Raw genomic sequence first — 22,764 nt, forward strand, 5'->3', positions numbered from 1 at the left:
ATCCACGACAAAAAAAGGTCCCATCGCGTGAGCCCATTGGCACAGTGAGCACACGTGACTGAATAACGCTTTCCGATTCGTCGGGCCTCCCGCGCTGTCTGCTGCAGCGCACGCAAAGCGGCAAGTTCATCTCGCCGTAGTGTGACTGTGTTGTTCTCGTTGATTTACGTCCGTAAAGTTCCAACCCGTGCAAGCTGGCAAGAAGTTGGAGTAGGCGTTTTTGATCATCCTCAACAAAGACTGCACGTCGCGGCGGCTTACTGGCACGGCGCCAAGTGAGCTAGACAAAGTGCGCCGCAGCCGCCGGGAGTGAATTAGGCCTACGCTCTCGGCCGCGTTTTGGAACTTTGATCGTGGCGAAGCCATATCGAAAGTTGCGCAGCGCTCATAAATTCGAAAAAAAAAAAAGCGAGATCACGGCTCGGGTGCATCAGAAGCACATCCAGCGGAAGACGGCATGGCGGCGGAATGCGATTCATCGGTCGAAATGCTGACGTCACCTGTGTCGGCGGCCGCCTCGACGACGTCAGTGATAGGCAGCGTGGTAGAAGGATCGACACGACGTTCTTGACTAGTGCCGATCGTGCGCAACAGCAGATACAGACTGAAGATAAGATCTCCAGCTTATCGGCAACTTCCGCTAGCGAGCGCACGCTGCGGACGCTCGCAACAGCGTGCGAGGGCTCTGACCCAACGGCGGCTAACTACGGGATCGTCGACTTCTCCGCAATCAACAAACTGCTTGAAAGGACATGCAATGGGGCCGTTTCGATTGGAAAATGTGATAAACTACTCTCCTGGTGTCTTATAAGGCATTTATTTGCAAAGTAAAGCATTTTTACTTGTATAGCGCTCTTTGAAGATACAGAGCTTTGTTTTTTGCTTTTTTCTCAGTTTCAATATTTTGGCCACCTTTCATTCTTCTGGCGAGTGTTTCTCAGCTTTGGTACACTCGGCTTTGATCATTTTTGTATTACTGAAAAGCTGGATGTTTAGTGAGTGCAACAAAGTGTCATATGTTACTATAGAAATGCGTAAATTTTTACCAGAGAGAAAATAACAAAAATATATTTTCTCGGTAGTCGAATGGCAAACTTTGAAGCTTCATAACTTATGTTGTAGGAAAGCTAGAACCATAAAATTTGCTTTTTGCACTCTTTGATAACTGTAGAATGCAATGACATTTAATTCAGCAGGATCCGAGTAGCCAATTTATTAAAAAGGTTATCAAACGAAATTTTAATTAATGATTAATTAAAAAATAGTCGTAAGGGCTACATAAAAACTGAGTTCATATTTGATGTTTACAGATGTAAATACATGATCACTGAAGTTTTCATCATCCTAACTTAAATAAAAAGATGCTTTATGTCAAAGTGCCTCCTCCCCCCTTAAAGAAAGGCACGGATTGGTCTTGTGGAACGTGTGCGGGGAAAAAGCAGCAATGGATGAATGGCACATTGCTGACTGGAAGACAACTGAGCTTCCCCAGTACCTGGCTCGTTATGAACCTGCCAGCGTCTTCAATGCCGATGAAACGGCTCTCTTTTTTAAAGCCTTGCCGGACATAACGATCACGTTCAAAGGCGACCAGTATGTTGGAGGAAAGAGGAGCAAAGAAAGGGTCACTGTGCTTCTCGCTTCAAATATGTTGGGCACCGAGCGCCTGCCCCTGCTAGTCATCAGAAAGGCAAATAACCCAAGGTGTTTTAAGAACATTCACCATCTTCCTGTGCAATATCGCTCCAATAGAAAAGCCTGGATGACCTTGGATATCACGAGACGCAAATTTGCAAGTAGTGGTTGTTAGCACGTAGTTAAGCAGGGTTCGCCGCAGGTGCCGAATGTATTTGTGAGCCTGGGCACGCACCAAAATGCATGATAAGTGTACTGGGAGGCATTAAAGCTATTTCGGAAGTGGCTGTGGCGATTTGACCACTTGAGCGGAATAAGAAAGCATGAATTCATTTTTCCGGACGACCCGATTTTTCGGACGATTTCGCGGTCCCTAGGGAGTCTGAAAAATCGGACGTTGACTGTACTCATCAACTTGTAGCTCTCCTGTTAACATAGTACAAGCGTTAAAATACTGTTGTTACTATAAAGCTTTACTCACTGACATAGGAGGGTACTTGTTTGGGCTAGGTAGTATCTATTCATTGCTATGTTGTTGCGCACCACTTAAGAGGACAGAACTGCACAGACACAAGCGCAACTGACATACTCTCTATGTTCGATAAATCTCGGCTATGAGTTTCATCCCTGAGGCCAGTTATCAGTGCTGCCGTGGTAGCGCTTCTGTTTAAAGGGCCCCGAAACCACCATGAGGTCGAAATTTAGTTGCGGCGTTGCAGTTGTGCACGAGCCTCCAGTGAAAACGTAGCCGTGAGAATTTGTCGAAATTGTGCCGTAATAGCCCAGTTACACGCGTTTTATTATACAAAAGACGTCCTTGCTCGTTTCCCTCTTTCCTTCGCTATTTTCTGTTCATAGGCTCGTACCTGTGAGTGGACAAACAGGTGTTGATGACGAGCAGACGACATCTTGACGTCATGGCGAACCATTGAAAGGATGAGGGATGCCAAAAGGCATGGAGAGGGGAGGGGATCGTTCCTCAGAAACTGTGGGGCGGCCACGGCTCGTAGCGCTGCCTCGTTTGGCATTGTTGATCGTGATGGTATTCTGAACTCGATTCACGCGTTTACTTGAAACGTTAAAAAATTATCGGAGGTGGATTGGGGCCCTTTAATTTAGGTGCGGAGTGGGACTGTCCTAATAATGAGCATGCGTACACCTCTCTTTGCTGCAGGCTGGCTGTTCTTCCGGTACATGGCCATTGGGGGCTACGTGGGTGCAGCGACCGTGGGTGCAGCAGCCTGGTGGTACATGGTGTGCCCAACGGGCCCTCACCTCAACTACTACCAGCTGACGCACCACTTGTCCTGCCTCACGGACAAGGAGAACTTCCGTGGCGTCGACTGCGCGGTCTTCCACGACCCGCACCCGATGACCATGGCCTTGTCCGTGCTCGTCACCATTGAGATGCTCAACGCCCTCAACAGGTACACACGTTCATTCGTTAGTGTTTTTGATAGCCAAAGCAAGATTTCTTTTGTGAAAAGTTCAGCAGAGTAGTTGCTAGTGTATGGCGCTACTAATTGAAAGATAACTGCGATTGCCTATCACTGTTTCCTTTGTGACCAGAAATAATATTTGATAAGCTGTAATTGTTTTCATTAATGTGGAACCATAGGCATCACAAGGGTTGAAAAAAACTGCTCTGCAAATACAGGAACACTGCAAATACAGGAAATCAAGCCCCCAATCTCTAACGGAACATTTACGGGTCGTAGTTGGAATAATCTGAGGCACAGGAATTGCGGGCCCGCTTTTATTTAGGTCGCGGGTTCGATCTCGGCCGCGGCGGTTGCATTTCGGTGGAGGCGAAATAATAGAGGCCCGTGTACTGTGCGATGTTAGTGCACGTTGAAGAACACCAGATGGTCAAAATTTCCGGAGCCCTCCACTACAGCGTCCCTCATAATGATATCTTTGTTTTGGGACGTAAAACCCTAGATATTATTCTTTTATTTAGTGTTTTGCTGGGAATGTGGCGAGTTGTGTTTGCCCTTTATTGGCTGCCCACTTACTGGTGACGCCACCTGCTGTGCAGCTTGTCCGAGAACCAGTCTCTCCTGGTGATGCCTCCCTGGACCAACTTCTGGCTGGTGGCAGCCATGACTCTTTCCATGACACTTCACTTCGTTGTGCTGTACTGCGACATCCTCAACGTGAGTCGTGCACCCTCTTTTACGTTGCTGCGTGCCGGAGTTTGTTGTTGATCGTTTTACCGGGGACTAATGCCATTCGATTATATGTGTGGCCTTTTATTGCGCAGCCATATTCTAAATGCAAATCGCAACTTTTATGGTAGGCCTACACATTCGTTAGCCTAGCCCTCCTGTCATGGGAGATCTGAAAAAAAAAAAAAAAATTTCGATATACTCAAGCCGGCTATGGAATCGCAGTGCACAGTTAACTAAAATATAAATCAGCATTGATACGAAACTGGCTGATACTGATTAGTAATATTCCCACCCGAATTCCATTGTGTCCAATAAGCCAGAATTCGGCTGTTCCGAACACTTTTCCGCTTCGCGATAAATGATAAGAACTCTGGTACCGAAACCGTTGAGCGACAGCCAAGAGCAACGTGCTTCGGAAGCCTCGGAAGTACACGCGTGGCCAGCACACACACACTCAGCATCGTGGTTATCATTTGCCACATCTGCTGCGGACGAAATCGCGGTTACTATCAGCGATCATTTATAGCGACCACGCAGCTCCAAAGGTACACGGCTAATGCAGCGGTAGATTAAAGGCAATAAAGCCGTAAAAAGGCACGAAGTGTTTTGGCGTGGCATTCGCTTATGACTGTGGTGGAGTGGACTTCATCACTTAGTCATTGGTTGGCCTCAAGTGAAGGTTTGATGTGCACATTTGCAGCAGCCAGCTGCGCTGTCCCTTATTGGTCTGTTCGCGTGTGTCCCAGAAGGACATGCACAAGTTCTTTCGACGGACATAAATGCTTTTCACACATATATTGAGGATTGCATACAGGTTTTGCTAGTTTTTTTATATGAAATTTCAGGTGATGTGACTACTCTTGCTCCCCCTTGAGATTCGTATCTCCGAGATTCTGCCGTACCAATACAGCTCATGTCTGGCTGTGTGCAGAAGTTACACGTACAAGCACTGCCCGCATTTGCTTATTATGTTAGAGCAGAGCTGTACACTTCCTTAGGCTTTTTTAATGAAAGATCAGTGTTTTAGCAATCGCTAAAGGATTGTTGGCAGCAAAGGCGAAGAGTAGAGAGGTTCATGTTCAGACCCCTTTTAGCAGTTGCGCTGTGCTGTAAGCAAAGCTTTTCATTTTGGTATGACCAAATAAATATAAAGCACATTGCTACATCGCCATGTAATCTGATCACCGCCCTGCGACAGTTTTCTTTTCCAAATGTGCCAGTAAATGACTGACATCGTCACTACAGTCAACTGCCGATTTTTCGGACTCCCTAGGGACCGCGAAATCGTCCGAAAAAACAAATTCGTGCTTTTTTATTCTGCTCAAGTGGTCAAATCGCCACAGCCACGTCCGAAATAGCTTTGATGCCTCCCAGTACGATTATCAGGCACTTTGGTGCGCGCCCAGGCTCTCGCAAATACATTCGGTACCTGCCGCGAACCCCGCTTAACTACGTACGTGCCAACCGCCACTTTTGCATCTCGTGATGAGCGCCGCTGATAACAGCAACGCGCGGAATAGATTACGGCTATCTCGCATGAAGCGTTTGTAAACGATGACGCGGAACACAAAGACGTGGCGGAAGCGCGGACGACTCGTCCGGCTTTACCCGATGCGTGCGTGAATGTAAAAATGCGCACACAAATCGCCGAATCGCCGCTGATACGAAGCATTTGCTGCAATGTCAAGCCAATCATTTCTAGTTGTGTGCAGCACATCGCCAGCTAAGCTGACGCCGTCACTTTACTGTTGCTGTATCATACGCACGCATTTATCATGAAAGGGTTTGTGATGCGCACTTAGTTCCTGACCGCACACGGGCGCGGCAATGGCGAGCTGGTTTCGTCCGCAAAGGCAACGCGTCTGTGCGGCGCACTTAGCGGTCTCGCACAAAGAGGCAGCAGGAATGGCGGCGCGGCGCATTTGGGTTCTCGCCTATTAAGGGGGGACGCGCCCTTTGAAAATCGAAAAATCGCGAAAAACTCTGTTCTTGAAAAACCGTATATTTGGGGTGTACGTATTACAAACGACCTTTCCTGTAATTGTGAACGCCTAAGACATCTTAAAAGTACGTCAAATCGCGTAATAACGAGCAGCGGCAGCTGCTGCGCCGGCCAAACAAGCGCCGAAACAAGCCCAACTTCGAGTGAGCACCGTTCCCGCGCCGTTCAACCGATCGGCGCCATCTTGGTTTTGTTTTGTTCGTGTATTCCCGCGCATTTCTTTACCGCCCGCGGCGGTAGGGGTGGTGGCACGGCCGAAGCATGATTCGCTTATGATTGGGGGGGGCTCGCAGGGGTTTGAGTTTCCCGCGTCTCGACGCGCAGCTACCATTGGACTAAGCGCGCGCTCCTCGAGAGAGTGGGGGAACGCGCGGCTGCTATTGGCTGCCGCGCGCGATGACGCGATGGCCTTCTCCGCGGCTTGCTCTGTGCGTCGTCGGTTGCGACTAGTGCTAGCGGCGCTAGCGCTTGCTTCGTTCTTTGCTGCCGTCGTCACCGTCGTGCAGCCAGCCTTCGTTATCGCAGCTTCGCATTCCGTTATCGCTCGCGGCACTTTCTGAACTCTACACCGTGTTTACGATATCGCATCCTGCCCGCCGACTAAGAAGTGCCATGTGCCTGTGATCGTTGTGTTATCGGACACGCCGCTGGTCACGGTACACGCGTTCGGTGGATTGGTGCGCTGAATCGTTATATAAATTGTGTTACCGTGGTCAAGCGCACCTCCAACGATTATGACGGCCCTTTTCACAGCGAAGCAACCTCTGTATCGGTAAAGACGATTGCATCGACGGTGTCAGCCCTCGTATCTCCAGTGTGCGCCAGCGGCACGTGAATGCATAGTTGAAATGAGCTTGGCGTCTCGAATCAACCTCGGCGATCGCAACCCCGACTCGTATGAAAAATAGAAAAAAGCCAGTAAAGGTGGCAAAGAACAGAAATCAATAAAAACGCATTTTCTTTAATCTACAGGGTCATTTCAGACCAAGATATGTGATCGAAACTTTGAAGCCCAATATCTCGAAATGACTTTTTTGGCTGGTGATACTGCTTAGTCGAGACATATTTCTGGAACCATTCATCCGATTTCCGACTGGTTTTTTTTATTATGCACCTGAATAAATTGCCCAAACAAAGACAAAGCCGCTTTTTAAATTTATTGTGTCTGTAATTTGTGATAATTAATTAAAATTTCATTGATAAAAGCCAAATGGCAAACACTAAATCCAGTGCCCTGCTAAAAATTTTCAGCAAGGAAATTTTAAAAACGAGCTTTGTCTTAGTGTAGAGCACTCATCCAGGAATCATCATAGTGAATTTCACGGTGCTAGCACATTTACCAAATTCACCAGAGCCTGACTAAGAAACCCATGTGGACTATCCTGATAAATGGCTGTAACTTGGGAACCAGTGAGCATAAATGCATGAAATTTTGGGGTTATTCAAATAGCTTTGCTATTAGCCTACCCTGAAAATTTCAATAGGATATCTCAACAAACAAAAAAGTTGCCCTTCCAAGGTAGCCTCCCCCCTTAAATGCGTGCAGTACGCATGCAACTGCGCTAGGCCACGTGCACTACCGAGCAGTTAACTGAAGCTGCTTATCGTAAGGGTTGTCAGCGATTAGGCAGTACTGGCACGTTTGCCACCTTCCGCCATCACGCCTCTGTGCATTTCCGCTGCTTATCTGTAAAGACATCGCCGCACGACGCCGTGATAGCGACCCCTTTGAATTTCTGGTCTGCTTCACCCCATAACACTTTGGCATTGCGGCAAAGCTGACTTTCGGACTCTGCTACTGTCGCAAACAGATCGACTCGCGAAACCGCTGGTTCGAACCTAAGAGATGATAGAAGCGGCAGAGGTGGGGGCTTCAAATAATGCCTTTCGGACAGGCAATTAGGGCAGAAAGTCCGAAAAATCGGACGCGGAATAGCTTCGGCGTCCGAAATTTTGGACGTTCTAATACATTGAAGTCTATGGGGCTCATGACGGTGCCGCGAAAGTGTCCGAATTTTCCAGCATGTCCGGAAAATCGGGCGTCTGAAAAATCGGCAGTTGACTGTATATCTCAGATGTTGCATTCCACATGGCTGGTAGTGACTGGCTTTGATGAAACATAACTTGTTGCAGTACAAGTACAGTAGACTCTCGGTAAACAGAAATCTCTTAAACAAAATTGTTTCTTAAAGGGGTCATGAACCACTTTTCTAAGTAATGATCTAATGACCTCAGTATCGGAGTTTACTGCCTCCCGAATCGATTGCCGCAAAAATTTCTCGAATCCGTCAAGAATCAGCGGAGTTACAGGGGTTTGGCGCACGCTCTCAGCGCTTTCTCTCTTTTCTCGTGCCGATGAGCGCACTGGAATCTTGACAGGGAGGGATGGCACGGGGGTAAGAAGTTGCGTCAGCGCGCGTCATGAAACGCGATCGCTCTCCCGCTGTGATTCGCACGCGCGAGTGCGGCTACCGTGTAAAGTTAGCAGACTGAGGAGTGCGGCGCGGGCAAGTGGCGGCACCCCGTGGCAAGAAGCGCATCTCATCCGGCTATCAGCCAATAAGCATGCTATGCCTCCGCGACGTCAACGTGCAGATGCCCCGCCACCGACGAGAGTGAGAACCGGCCTCTGTTTGAAAAGAGGGCGCCTGAGGAAACGGCAACTTCGTGCTCCGCTTGTGGCCTTTACGCGGCGCGCACGACTGTAATATTTTGCAGAGCAGTTCATGGCCGTGTCAGCTTTCCGCAGGTTGTGTTTTTTCAACAAGCCCAATTAGTGCTTCATGACCCCTTTAATTGGAACCACCTCTAATATGATTAGATTGTACTTGAATTCTGCACCTCCCTTCAGCTCAGTAAAGGCACTCCTGTTCAGCAGAACACATTTCTGGTCCTGAAGGTTTTCATTTAACGAGAGTCTATTGTAAAATTAGTTGGAGTTTGTGCACACATTCTCTTTGATGTTTATTCGTCACTACACAAGCTGTAACAGTTTTGCTCTAAACTGCATCTGCAGCCATTTACTGACCTTTTTCTTTTCCTCCGGCTGTGCAGACGGTGTTTTCGGTGTGCCCGCTGTCTGTGGCCGAGTGGTTTGCTGTCCTCAAGATGTCCATTCCGGTCATCATCCTCGACGAGACGATGAAGTTCATCGCCCGCAAGTTCATCGATGGTACACAGTATTACTTTGAACTCTCCATCCTGATGGGCACCTGGGTGGGATTCCTGGCCATTGTCCTCTACTGCCCAATCTGAGCAAAAACAAACTCCTCCTCATCACGGACTGGAGCGAGGAGGAAAGGGCCTGGCCTTTTCTCTCTCTCTCTCTCTCCCTCTCTCCTTAAGGGGACAGACTGATCTTAGACAGTTTTTTTTATTTATTTCTTCAGTGATCTTGATGAAACTGCACAGGCTTGTGAAGTGTTTTCTGCTGATTTCAAATATGCAATGAACTTTTTCCTGTAGCCCAGCTTGTTCCTGAGATAACCTAAATTCACACCCTATTGTTTAAGGCCTCAATAGACAAACAAGTACTTAATTAAAAGTGACATTTAAGATATCGCAGCATAGACTAATGACTAAAGATTGAAAGTATGCAAGAAGTTTCTTTTTATTGCCTTCCTTAGTTATTTTACAGCAGAATGAACTTTCCATTCTGAAAAGCAAGGGGCATCCTGTTACAATTTTGATCGGTAATTAATTAAAAAGGCTTGTGCTCTAATTTATGCTTCCATACTTGGATTTTATACACGTACAGGTTTTCATTGCAAAAAGAATTACTGTTCTACCTGCCCTAGCAACCAAGATATCGAGGCCTCAAGATTGAACAGAGTCATAATTTACATTTTGAGAAAAATTGAAAAAAACGAATAACACACAGTTTATTTAAAACACAACAATCAGTATGTTCATATTTTGCAGTGTGGACACCAATAGACACCAGAAATATGTGACTGCTGCTTAGCATTGTAGTGGCCCTTATTTGGTGCCAGTTTTGTGCTTAGGAGGCTGGATTTCAGATTGAGTCCCCCCAGGAGACCTAATGAGGTTCTCAAATTGCCACACTTGAACTTTGTTACTGCCTCGGCATTTGAAGTTTCAAACATAAATAGCAAAGCATGCTGTTCTTTATATGCCAATGAGTGAACAAAGGATTTCATTTATGCTGTTGGCACATTTCTAGAAGCTCTCTTTTTGACAAGGTGCTCATAGCTTGGTAGCAGAGCTTTAGATACAGGTGCTGGCAAATTATAAAGATGCCTTTAAGTAGGCTCCCCATTTTTTTGCAGCTGCTGCATTTTGGCAGCACCAAGAATCTGAGCAGTCAGAATGGCATTACAAAAAAAATTACGGCTTCCTGGAGAGTGAGAATTTTCAGACAGATAGAAAAATGCCTGCATAAACTAAACGTGTCATTTTTAAGAAATTGATTTTTTGCCACTTTTTGGTCGCAAAGACCAGTCTGCCCCCTTAACTGCCCTCCCATCTATGCCACCACCCTTTCCCTCCTTTTTTTTTTCCTCGGAACGCCTCCAGCTGGATTGTTGTGGTTCTGTTTACTTCATCTCCTCTTGCTCTGCCACCCCTCATCAACTTCATTGAATACCTTGACTTCTCCTTGCTCTCCCTGTGATGCGTTTGGGACTGCTGCTGCTGTTGCTGCTCCTCGGCCAGACTACCAACACTGAACTGACCTTTCTCGCCTCCTCTCTCTCCCTCGTGCTAGTTTTTTTTTTTTTTTCTCCTAGTTGACAGTTTTGAATGCCCCCCCTCCCCTACTACCGAATGTCGTAGCAAGTGCCCCTCGTGCGCTGTGATCCCACCTTTCTGGTGGCAGCTGCACTGTCAACTTAACGTTTCTGCAGAAGGGGCATCTCCGTACTTCTCTTTTTTTGAGCCCTGTCCCGTAAAGTTCAAGAATCGGCGAGACCCTAAAAGGCATTTGCCTCGTGTCAGTGCAATTAAGACGCAATGTGCTCGTTGTGTGGGTAGACTTGTGCTCCGAAATGACTGGTGTTGTCGATGGCCGTGCAGCTGCCACTTGGAATCGGCTGGATGACGAGGGGCCTCGCTACTGGTGTGACTGGTCTTGTTCGTAGCACAAGTTGGCAGGGTGTTTGTGCGACGCAAAGAAGTTTTCCATCGAGGAGGAGGAGGGGAGCGACGCTGCCGCTGTTGTGGCATGCGGTCTTTCAGTTGTCTCTTCGTATCTCTGTCACTCCAGCGCATTCTATCGGTGTCCTAGTGGCTAGCCTTAAAGTGAGTCTTAAAATGCTATCTAGGCAGCGCGGGAGCTTCGTTTCTTTTTAGCTTCAGCGGTCAGGTGGGGTTGCCTTCGAGGTCGCAACATGGGCTACGGATTTGTCCCTTGTTGTCTGGCTTGCCTTGTAAATAGCCGACAGAAACTGGTCGTTGCTCGTTTCGAAGGCCAGTACGTACACTGTCACAGCCATCTCTATCTCTCTGTCTCTCTTTACGCTAACCTGCGTATCCTAGCTTGTACGTCTTACTGCAAGATTCGTGTGGTTCGATCCTCGGCCCATTCGTATTTTGTTCCCGTTTCTCCCATTATTTCCTTTTTTTTTCTCTGACTAATTGCGCGACGAAGGTAGGAGGAAGACCTTAGGCCGCGCGTCAGGTTGTAGAGTGATCTGGTCTTGTTGGCATCGCCGTTTAATTGCTTTGCGGTGAGGCTGGCAGTTTCCGTGCCGCGGTCGGCTGCGTTTTTTGTTGAGTTTGATGGATTTCGAGACCGCGCGTTGGCTTTTTCGCATTGTTAATCGCTGGTGCTGCTGCTGCTGTCGTGGTGGAAAGGACGGGAAGTGGTGGCAGCTTTTGTGTACAGAAGTGTTTGTTGTGTGTGCCGCATTGTCAGGAAGCAGTCAGCCCTTCTTTTTTCGTTCGTCTCTCGTCCTCGCTTTGTGGCATCGTGTAGCGGCTGCGCCGACTCTTGTTTCGTCAACATCGTTGTTTGTCGGATTTTTTTTTATCTATATCTTTGTTTTTTGTGAAAGTGCTGCAGATGTAGAGACACTGTGTGGAGTGCTTTCTTTCTCTTTTTTTTTTTAATGACACTACCGAATGGGGAAAAAAGTGAGCAGGGGGCTTGAAAAGCGGAGACAAGTGTCATCAATAAAACCAAGATGAAGAAGAAAAAAAAAGTACTTTTCTTGACCTCCTTGTTGTTGTCTTTGTTGAGTTCTTCTGTGGGAAGCTTGGTGTGAAAAACGGTGTGGGCAAACTTGGTCCTCACGCAGTTTGGCTAGCCTCACGCAAGCAGAGGTGTCTGTGCAGACAGGTGTACGGTCGACGTCGTTTTTTTGTGCCTTTTAACGAAGTGCGTGTGTGCCATGGTCTTTTTTGTCAGTTGTCAGGGGAAATGGTTCTTCTCGGCACTGTTGTCGACTGCATGCTCCTGTGGCATGTTGTCTTCCGGACTTTGCCGCCCTCGCGCCTTGCTTTTGGGGTCTCTTTTTTTTTCTGCCTCATTTCTGGTGCTCCTTTTTATTTACTCTTTTTTTTTTGGTATGTGTGGGCCTGTGTGTGTGTGCATGCCAGTTTTGTGTGATGTGAATGTAGCGTTGTAACTTAGCCATAGTGCCTAAGACCACGTTACTACTGTTTGATTGAAGTGGGCATGCGTAATTTTGTGGACTTCCCACTGTTACCCGAGATAATGTCTGTAGTTAAAGGGCAGCTCATTTCTTAATATAACACGCAGAAATGTGTCCTAAGGCTTTTCTTTACTACATGATGAGGACAAAACATGCAAGCCTAGGAGTGTTACAGCTAAATCCCACTTCATTAAAATTCAGGCAGCTAGAAAGAAAAGTATCATAGCATTCATATCTGAACTGTTTAAATAAAAAAATGATACAGAAAAGGAATTTGATAACAGACACGGTCTACAGAAAGTAGTATTGACTACATCTAGATAGACTAACTTTATTGGACTAAAGGATGGTGGGGAGGATGCATTCTTATGCGATTCGTCTGTGATGCAGTCTCTGGTAGCTTTTTCATTGTGTAAGATTACATAATTAGCCTAATGTCTAGAGCTCATAGGTAACTTAATATCTTTGCTGTGTTATGTTTTGATGTGGGATTCAGCTGTGCACAGTTACGCTAGTAACTTAACCTAAATTAGCGTTTAGTGAAACTAGTTGGTCAACATTCAACATGTCAGCCAGGTTCTATTGTCACTGTATACGGTGATGGTTAGCTTAGATTGGTTACGTTAAAATGAGCAACATGAGAAGTGGCGATATGCTTCCACATATAAGTGCTGACAAAGGTGAGTGCTGTGGCAAATGGCAAGCAGGGTGATTTCAAAATGCATGCTCCTTGCACTTACTGATTTAGGAGGAGTTGATTTAGGAGTTTTTGAACTGTAATGACTGGATGCTTGAGTGTCGTTTGTTTGTTCGTTTCATTCTGTGGTGCAAGTTCTTCCTGAAGTTCATGGAACATGGTAGTCATGACAACAAAGCCATATGCTTGCAGCTAGCTTTGTCTAGGTGTGCTTTCTTCACCAGTGTTAGTAAAGTTTTGGTGAATATTAGTTCAGGTTGCAGTACTTTTCTCAAGTGGCTGCTGATCAGAGGTTGTGGCATTCTTAGATAACGTGTGGCAGAATTCCGTGTTATGGAGAAAAAAAAAAGGAAAACGGTTCTTGGCATGCTAAAAAGTGCATGCTAATTAAGGAGCAACTTAGAAAAAAATAAGGTGCTTGGATCTTGAAGGGAAAAGCAGGCAGTGCTTTGCATGAAACTGAATTTGGCTTCATTTGCCATCATGAGGCACTGGGGCACAACTTGTGCGTGCAAAGCTGAAGGACGTTTGCTGCAAGCAACACATTGCACAAAGTACCGAGTGTCTTGCTCTGCAACATAATGCACCATTTTTAAAGGAAGACAAGTTTTTATACTGCGTTGTGGCTTCTGTGTTCCAAGAACTTGCATAGGTATGTTGGCTAGGTTGCGGCTTGCGTGTAGTGTACAAAGATTTTAGCACTGTTGCCTGATGTGATGCGGTGTTTTTTGTCCATCTAGTGTGCAGTATCCATTTGATTATTGAGTTTGCTTGCATTGTGTGGGAAGTACTAACGTGGTGTTTGCTGGTGCATGTGCATTTGGAGAACTCGCATGGGCTCGAATTTAGAAATGCTTTTCGTGTGACGTGTGGCAGCAGCCTCTTTTCGACCAAACGCCGGTGCCGTGAAAGCTGTAGGGGTTGCAGTGACTTAAACTGTGGCGTGTTTACTAAAAGCCCACAGAACTCTGTTTCTGCCAAATCTTATGCATCTAGTGAAAGGAGAATTGAAGTGGCACGTAATTGTAGCTCAAAGTACTGTTTAGGCAAAATTTGAACAAACGGATGCCTCTGACCTCGAATTTGCTATGAGCTTGTCCTTCAGACTGTTCAAACTTGCGTTGGAGCGCATGAGCAGTCCTCACATTTTACTGAATTTAATGCCCGTGTATGTAACAAAATGCTTTCTCATGGACGCTGGTGCTGTGGTGATGACATTAGGAAAATTTGACGGCTGCGTAAATCAAGCCTAATGGTTTTTAGTGTCGGTGGAGCGCTGTCTTGCAATGTTTCATGGCGACTACTGCTAGCTCTGCGCTCTTATCTCATGTGTACTTTTTTTGAGAAACATATCCTTTAGGTGTAGTAATTGGCGTTTTATTCTGATTCTGCTAGATAGTGAGATGCATAAGCTTTCTGTTGCGGAGTGCATGCTTGTGTCACAATGGTGGCCTTCCCTCATCAGCAAGGTTGGTCGAGAAGAGGTGGTCGCCGGAGCCTTGTGGGTGGGGTGCCTTGACAGCTGCTGCTCGTGAATCACCTGGGTGGTTTTGGTTTTTTTTTGCCCGTTTGTTCTAACAGCATCGGATCAGAGTGCGTATCGCACACGTCCCGCTATGCCTCCTCCGAGGAAGAAATGCATGACTGGTCCAGGTACAGCCCAGAGTTTATCCCAGTCTGTCCTTCTAAGTCTTCTGGCACCCTACACTTCCTCTATACTTCCCTCTCGACACTTGCCAATGTGTCCCTTTGTTTCCAGACTTGTTTCTGCACTTGTATATTATTTCTTTCTCTCTCCCTGCTGCTTTTCACAAAAGGCCACATACACCTAGTTGGCGTGGGCTGCCCATCAAGGTGATAGCAACAAATTCTAAAAATTTGCTATTACTAGGGACCTGTTAACCTAGCCTTACTATGCAATGTCAGAGTACATCATTAGACCTCCAGGTTTTTGTGGGTGTGCAGAGCCACAGTGGTGGTACGGTCAAGCTGTTGCTTCAGTAAAGGATTTGGTGCCTTCCACATGCTTGCATAATCCTGACCAATGTCTTGAGCTAGTAGCAGAGTTGTAATGGCTGCCAAACGTTGAAGTTGCCCACTCAGTAGTGTTGTATGCTGGCCTTCAAGTGGAAAACAAGTTTCTGTGAAAGTAAGGAGTGAAGGAGCCTCTAAGCAGGCTGAGCAAACTGTCCATATTGTAGAAGCCGTCAGTGCACGTTAGTTACACAGACATGTTAACCATGGTTAAGCGGGAACCCTTACAGCTTGATGCAGCTGTATAATGTTCTAAAATCTAAGCACACATGTTAACCATGGTAACTGCATATGTAAATGCCGTCAAGGGTTCCATTGCATAACGGGTGGGCTGCAACTGAGGCGCAACTTAACCGAAGTTAACATGCCTTGTGGTTTGGTTGTTCAGTTGAACCGATTATAACGGACTTTTATGCTACACCTAAACTCGTCTATACTGAACCTTAGCGAACTTTTGTGGATGCATTCAATCTGAACAGAAGAAAGTATGAAATCTTTAAGGAACAAAACTTCGCTTAGTGGGGCATAATTTTTGTGACTGCCTTGAACTGTTTCTTGGAGGCACAAAGAGCAGTGATTGCAATGTGCGAGATGTGGACCTCTTGAAAATTGATTCAAAACAGAGGTAACCACCCTGAACGCTGCACGCAATCGCCTAAGTTCGACACGTTTAATGTACAATTCGTTGCGAGGCAATCGTTACGCGAGTAGCGGTAAATTCCGCGTGTTCGATGTATAGTATAATTCGATTTATCCGAGTGCGTTATATTCGGGTTCTTCTGAACGACCTTTCTAGCCGACAAACGGTCATGCGGGTTTCGAAGACCGTGTTGTTGCTGCTGCTAAAGGTAAGACGCGCGGTATTGCCGCCTACAGTTAGTTGCACACCTGCAAAATAAACAAGTTACGCAATCGTGAAGGCGCCCGCATGAGCGATCGCGCGCGGCGAGCGCTGCTAGTGTCGATGGCGATCGTGTTAAGCGCGGTGCGCCACGCAGCGTTGCAACGAAGTGCAAATTAGTCGACTTTGAACCGCGATAGCCAAGGTACGTGGCTTCTTTATCTCTGTGCGACAAGCAAACAGCGGAGACTCGCGATTTTACGACGACCCAGCGCACGACAGCGTACGCATCTAGAAGGTGTCCTCTAAACGCCGCTACTGTGGCTACAGTGTTCTAGAAGGTTAGGTGCTGCCGCGTTGTGGATGAAGTTTCGCGTCAGGGTTGCCTGGACTGCGCGTGACTTGCAGCTGTCTGAAATCGCGGATTTTTGAGTTTCGCTACACACGGTAACTATTTATTGTAGCTCCATATGTGCCGTACGCCCACGCTGTCTGCGTAACTGTCTCGCGTATCCGCAATTCACATTTGAGACGGGAACACATTCGTTTCGAACTTTCGTACACGCGTTAAGATGCGCGCGTTGAGCAGCCGACTTTCGTGTTGCGAACGTGTGATCCCTTCACGCGCCGCATAAATCTACGGGAGCACTTCACTCCGAACGGTATAGTCGCGTTTTGAACTTTTTAAAACGTTTTACTACTATGCTACGCATTATGTGTGAGTGTTAAGGAAAATGAGGGTGTGTGTCTAAAAGATGTAAAGTAGCGAATTAGAGTAATTGAGCGAATTAGAGCAGGGCCAAAGTGATGCGAACTGGCGAAAAATTAAACACGTCTTGATTGATGCTATCTTCAAATATTCTAGTAATGCATAAGCTAGTTGATTTACGGGTTTAATATTAAACTTTTACAATTGTTAGGCGCTGTGGTAGCTTGTATCGCTATAAGTACGCAAGGATAAATGAGTCGCATTTTGTGCGCGCAGCTGGCGACAGTGACATTACGGAGCGATTTTTACGGCGTGCCGTAAGGTGACGTCAGCGCTATATAAAGAACTCTGTCGCCACCGTACATGCGAAGCGCGTGTACTGCTACGGGGAGTATCAGCTTTCACCTGTCGTCGTACACGATGGATGCGACTGCGCTCCGATGCCGTCGGCAACGCCATTCTGAATAATACATGCGCCGGAAACACGCTCCATTTGGGTTGCCGGAGTTGATCGAGCTGTAAGGCAGGCAAGCAAGCGACTTTGTTTCTTTGGGTTTTAGATTAGATAAGCCAGTTGGTTTTAAAGCAGATTTTTTTTTTTTTTCGAAACGACTGTCGAACAAAAGGAACGACACACACTATGGCGCTTAGTTGAATGTGTGAGCTCGCTGTCGTGGTGTCTAAAAAAATAAATTGTTACCCTGATGTCAGCTGAATAACAGCGAATTCATTGGGCGATAGTATACGCACGTGCTGGCGTTTCCGAGTTATTGGCTTGTAATTCCTCTGCATTCCGAATGGCCTGGCCGCATTAAACTTTTGCTGAAAGTTGGCGCTTGTTTCTGTAGTCAATTGTTGAAGTGTGGCGCCGGCAAAAGAGAAAAACGAACAGAAATTCCATTCTAAAACTAAAGAAACAATGGATTGCCAGCCCGTGGCAGCCGCTTTGCCAGACGTTTTTGTATGCCGCTTTGTTCAAGTGATACCCTGTCCGTGCACGTACTAGGAATGATGATGTGCCGCGTTTCGCGGCAAGGTAGCATTTACCCGAAAGGAAAAGGGTTTTTATTTCTTTCTCGTTCATTTCTGTGTCTGCACTGAGCCTTTTCCTCCTTTTGCTGACTTCAGTTTTTTTTCTTTCCCTTCATTTCTGTTCTCTGAGTTGCTCATGCACTTCACTGCTCTCAAGTAGTTTTGAGTTTGTAGTGTGTTCTGTTGTGTTGGTTTGGGTGTTTTAGTTTTGTGTTTCTTCTTCTCTTTTTGCCCTCTCTCCCCCCTTGTTTACCCCCCTCAACAGTCGCCCCCGAAGTTCAGAAGAAGAAGAACTAGGCGGACTGGGGCGAAAAATCAAAGCCAACGAAGCGAAAAGGGGGAAAAAAAAAAAAAATGGTGCGCGCCCGCCCGCCCGCCCCCTACACCTTTTGCACGAACTGTTGTTTTTGGGCGACTGCGAGAAGACTCCAGCCGTGCGGGGACAAGAAAAAGCAAACAAAAAAGTGAACAACTACCTTCGTTAGTGAATTGTGTGACCTCAGAAACTTGTAGTAGTGCATGTTTCTCACGTTAGCGGTGAATTCAAACTTTATCCTCTCTCGTCTTCCTTTTACGTTCTCTCTCTCCACATTTTCTCGTATTTCTTTTTATTTTATTTTTTCTTTCCCGAATGCTCTCGAAGCCGTCTTAACCGTTCGTGACATTTGCGAGGGGCGTTTTACCTATCCGAAGAGGAAAAAAAAAAAAGAAACGGAAACCGAAACCGCCCCGCGACGGTTTTTTCATCCCCACACGTTAACGCACACACATACCCTTACTTCATTTTTTTTTTTTTTTTTGCTCTCGTGTGTGTGGTTTTTCTCCAGTTTTAAGGGGCCTTGAGCCCCGTGTTCAGAGACCCCGCTTTATTTTTTGCTGGTTCCCGGTTGTGTATAATGTAACGATCTTTAGGAAAGATACGAAACTAGCCAAACAGCGGTGGTGTCGGCCGTGCGCGCGGCGGCGGTTTTTTATTTTTCGTCTGCTATGCGTGGGCGTCTGCTAGTTGCGCGCTGGCCGCACCCACCAATTCCAAGAATAACAAAAAAGCGAGCGAGAACAAAAGAGAGGAAAAAAAAAAGGTAAACAGCGCTGCCAAGAGCCGCGTACGGCGTTGACCTGAAAGATGGCTGAGCGTCGTGCGAGCTCTGCCGGGAATTTTTATTTAAAAAAGAGGCGGGTCTTCGGAACGCGCAGCCATCACGTACGTGTACCATCTCATTCCCAGTTCCTGTATCTTTGTTTTTTTTTCGCCCATGTGTGTGTGTGTGCACCCGCCACTTATTATGTTAATTTAAATACCGAGAGAGCGGCATTTTCAGTGAAGATATACGGTACGTGTACCATTCTACTGCAAGCGTTGTGTGTTTCTCAACGTAGGGATGTTCTAAATGACCTCCACATTTTGTTTTTTTTTTTTCTTATTCTTTCTTGCTCACTTCTGTTGTATAGCTGAGCATCTTTTTCGTGGTCGCGTCGTCTTATTCTTTTTTCTTCGCTGCTTGATCGTGTGTACATGACATAGATCTGGCGTATTATTTGTGCGCTGAAGTGCTACTCTGCGTGAAAGGAACAAAAAAAAAAGGAAGAGTATACAAACAGTCTTCATCGGAAGTGCATAACCGAACAAGTGTACCGCTAAGCGAAGGCATTGTAACGCCGGACCTAGTCTGGGGATCGAGGGTGTTAGGGAAGAAGGAAACACGCGAAAGAAATTGCCGCCCTGCGCTCACATTGTACGCACCCTGACTCGCGTGGTCAGCTCGCCGCAATATGAGAAGAGTTCTGCGAGAGAGAACAGCTAGGCGACAGTGATAGGCTTCCCGTGCCGTGCGTCTCGGAGGCTTCGGCGCCAGACGACTCTAGGTTCGCCCCGCGAATCGCTGTAGATGGCGCTCGCTACGTGTGTTCGATGGAGGCACCACGTGCGGCTCCCTAAAGGGAGCACCGGCGGTAACTCTAGTATTCGATAAAAGGGCACGACTGCAATGCATCGGGTGAGGAGGAGGGCGCGTGGATCTTTCAATCGCCGCACAGTTATATACATGCACATCGTGTACGCGCATAATGTTGTTCGGTGCTCTTTGTTTCGCGCTAGGGTTAAGAATAGAACCCCCCCGAAGGAGGAGGGAAAAAAAGGAGGAGACTGCCGGCGCCACGCGACAGATGGCGCTCGCTGACACGCAGAAAACGGCGGGCCGCCAGTGTCGCGTAGCGTCCCATATGTGCAACGTCCTTCGTTTCCCGCGGACTTTTTTTTTTTTCACTCGTCTCTCGACCACTTGTGATATATGTTAGCGCTGTGTGTCGTCCCACCGCCACTATATACCCACCCTGTGTACCACACGCCCCCACCAACACCACCACTACACATTTGCCCCGCCCCCTTATCCCCCTCCTCCTCAATCGGAATGGGAAAGAGACCGTTTTGTACAGACCGGTGTGGACGGAGGTCGAACAGTGTACCATACTAGAGAGAAAATAAAACACGACTCCTCTGTGAATGTCTGTGTGTGCTTCACTGTATCTCTCACGGTGTGCAAGGAGAAACCCGCTTTCAAGGGTGGGTCATCGAACCTTTAGCCATCCAGATATTGACGAGTTGAGCATGCTGTCTTTGAAAGTGCTATAAAAAAAAAAGGGGAATGAGTAAGCAGCTTGCGATGTGCGTGCGACACTGCTTCACTAGCAGGAAGTATAAAAAAAAAAAAGATATCTTTAAGCCCTCACTGAAGGTGAAATTAACATGTTCTGTGAGATATATCTGGACCACTTTGCAAAGTAATAGCAATGGATGAAGAAAAAAACGTTTCAGATAAACAACGACGTAATCGGTTTTTGTGAACATTGCATCTTTCTAGGGTTCAGAATAGACGCAGATGGAGCTGTACAGCTGAAATTTAGCAAATACTTAGCAGAGGGCAATGGATGGAGACGTTCATATTACAAAAAACAATGGTGCTTGCCCTGATCACTACCGCAGTACACGAGGAGATGCATGATCACTGCATACCCCACGAGCATTCCCACCGCTTCCATGTAGAGGAAGCGGTAGCAACTCTCGTGGCCACTGGCACTCAAACTTGCCTGGAACCACGTCAGGTTATGTGCTACATCATGCTCACTCTACAGTGCCTTACAGCGATGCTGTATATGCCTAGGGTTCCATGTATTTTTCGCGTCCATGCATCAGAAATAAGGATGAGCATGGGAAATGGGCTGACACAGGGCAGAGCAGGCTTCGAGCACTGTGCCATTACTAACAAACAATAAATGTGTATGTGCGTCACACAGTGACCCTTCATTGAGTGCAATGGCACCTCAAATCTCCAGGCACACAGAAGTGTGACATCGAGAAGTTCATGACCATGCACTACTGCATTGTCATGGTGACGGCGCTACCCCTGTGATAATCGTTGGAGATATCAATGTGGACATTTTAAAGACCGACAAGAAATGGCTCACTCGGTTTGTGCTCGGGGTTTGAGGTGCCACACCAATTCAAGTCACTCAACTGCTCAACAAACGTGTGTAGATTTAAATTTGGCCAAGAATCTGCCTAAGGTTGTAAGTGAAGCAGTCGCCGTATATCACAGCTAGTAATCACAGTTACTTTTACTGCCATAACCAAATGAAAATAAATGCATGTGCCCTTGTCTAACCCCATGTGATTCGCTTCTCCAAGCTTGTGGGATTGCTTCTGCAAACTATAGACTTGTGACAATTAATTTGACTTATACCTAGGTTATGCTACTATACTCTACTCAGAAGTACTTGTAGTAGAGCACTCCTTCCAACTCAGTAATAACTTTGAGAGTTCAGTATAACCTCCATACTCAAAACACCAGTGCAGCTGCTCTCTCTGCATCCACGCTACAAAACAGTCTCTTAGAGGTGCCGGTATTGAATTCATATAAATAGGTGAAGGCAATTGTTTATACATAATGTATATGCAACCTCCAAGACAGACCGCAGGATATGTGCGTAAACTACACAATCCATCATGCAATGCAATGATAGGTTGTCATCTAATGTACCGCAAACAACACATCCAATAGCCATACAGTAAATTCCAAAAACCCAAGCAGCCATCTTTCAGATGTTCTGTCCAATGGACCAGACAATATTGATGCATACGCACTTGCGATTCTCAAAAGATAAACAGTGAGGATATTGCTTCGTAATTTCTTGTTGCATTAGCTGTTGCTAGAAGTTATCAGAAACATTTTTAGGACAGTAGCAAGTGATCTTACTTTTTGACAAAGTAATAGCGATTCTGGGAATAATTTGATGTCTCACGTGAAACAAAAAAAAAAGACAGTTTCGCCAGAAGGGTGATGTAATTACTGTGATAGCAACACATTGGAATATTGTATGCAGTAAGAATAGCAACTTAAGGGGCAATATGAACTGTAAAAATCGTGAGCTTGCTGAGTAAGCAAGCATGATGCAGCCTGGCCAGACCCATGTGAAGAAAGAGACTCAATGAACATGACTAGTGGCCTGTAAAATGGTGGTGTAGATCACAAGCAGCTCCCATGGGTAGGGCATGCAATTTGTAAAGCCTACATATACATTCCATGTTGCCACCCTACGAAGCAGCACTTGAGGCATGCACCGCTACACTGCTGAAACACCCCACTAGCAGAGCAAGTGGCAGCAGCAGGCAAGTTGACAGTCACGCTGGCACTCGCTTGAACATGAAGAGTGAGGAGAACACTTCAGTTGCAACTGCACTTTGCACTCATTGACTTGCAGATCACTTTCAAGATAGGGCCTGTGGGGGCGTGCCCTAGGCCCTTTGTGCCATCTCGTGCAGTTGGTAAACAAGCCTCTGCGATGCTTAACAAGCTCAGAGATGCACTTTTCCAAATCTAGAGGATGTGCATAAATAGCTCGTCATTTGCACGTATGCGCTTCTGGCCATATTGTCTAAGGTGGCACGTCGTGGAACAAAGCGTGAATGCTTCCCTGGTTGCGCACCTATGACAAAATCATCTGAAGAACAAGTTTTCTTTGTGGCTTATAT

The 22,764-nt window shown here is 46.5% G+C and overlaps 1 protein-coding gene across 5 annotated transcripts in view; it reads left to right on the forward strand.

The window, feature by feature from the left end:
- LOC119390185 (calcium-transporting ATPase sarcoplasmic/endoplasmic reticulum type) overlaps positions 1-20,234 on the forward strand; it is a 139,802-nt gene extending 119,568 nt beyond the window's left edge. For 4 of the 5 annotated variants that reach the window (XM_037657746.2, XM_037657743.2, XM_037657742.2 and 1 more), the window contains exons 15-19: positions 2,810-3,062; positions 3,674-3,791; positions 8,863-8,980; positions 14,701-14,772; positions 18,001-20,234. In XM_037657746.2, the coding sequence (XP_037513674.1) occupies positions 2,810-3,062; positions 3,674-3,791; positions 8,863-8,980; positions 14,701-14,772; positions 18,001-18,032 (593 nt within the window). In that variant the 3' untranslated portion in view covers positions 18,033-20,234. The remainder of the gene's footprint in view (positions 1-2,809; positions 3,063-3,673; positions 3,792-8,862; positions 8,981-14,700; positions 14,773-18,000) is intronic. The other variant, XM_049414688.1, reaches the window with a different exon arrangement.
- The last annotated feature ends 2,530 nt before the right edge of the window (positions 20,235-22,764 follow it).

The sequence above is a fragment of the Rhipicephalus sanguineus genome, chromosome 4 (assembly GCF_013339695.2).
Source record: "Rhipicephalus sanguineus isolate Rsan-2018 chromosome 4, BIME_Rsan_1.4, whole genome shotgun sequence".
NCBI classification, from domain to species: Eukaryota; Metazoa; Arthropoda; class Arachnida; order Ixodida; family Ixodidae; genus Rhipicephalus; species Rhipicephalus sanguineus.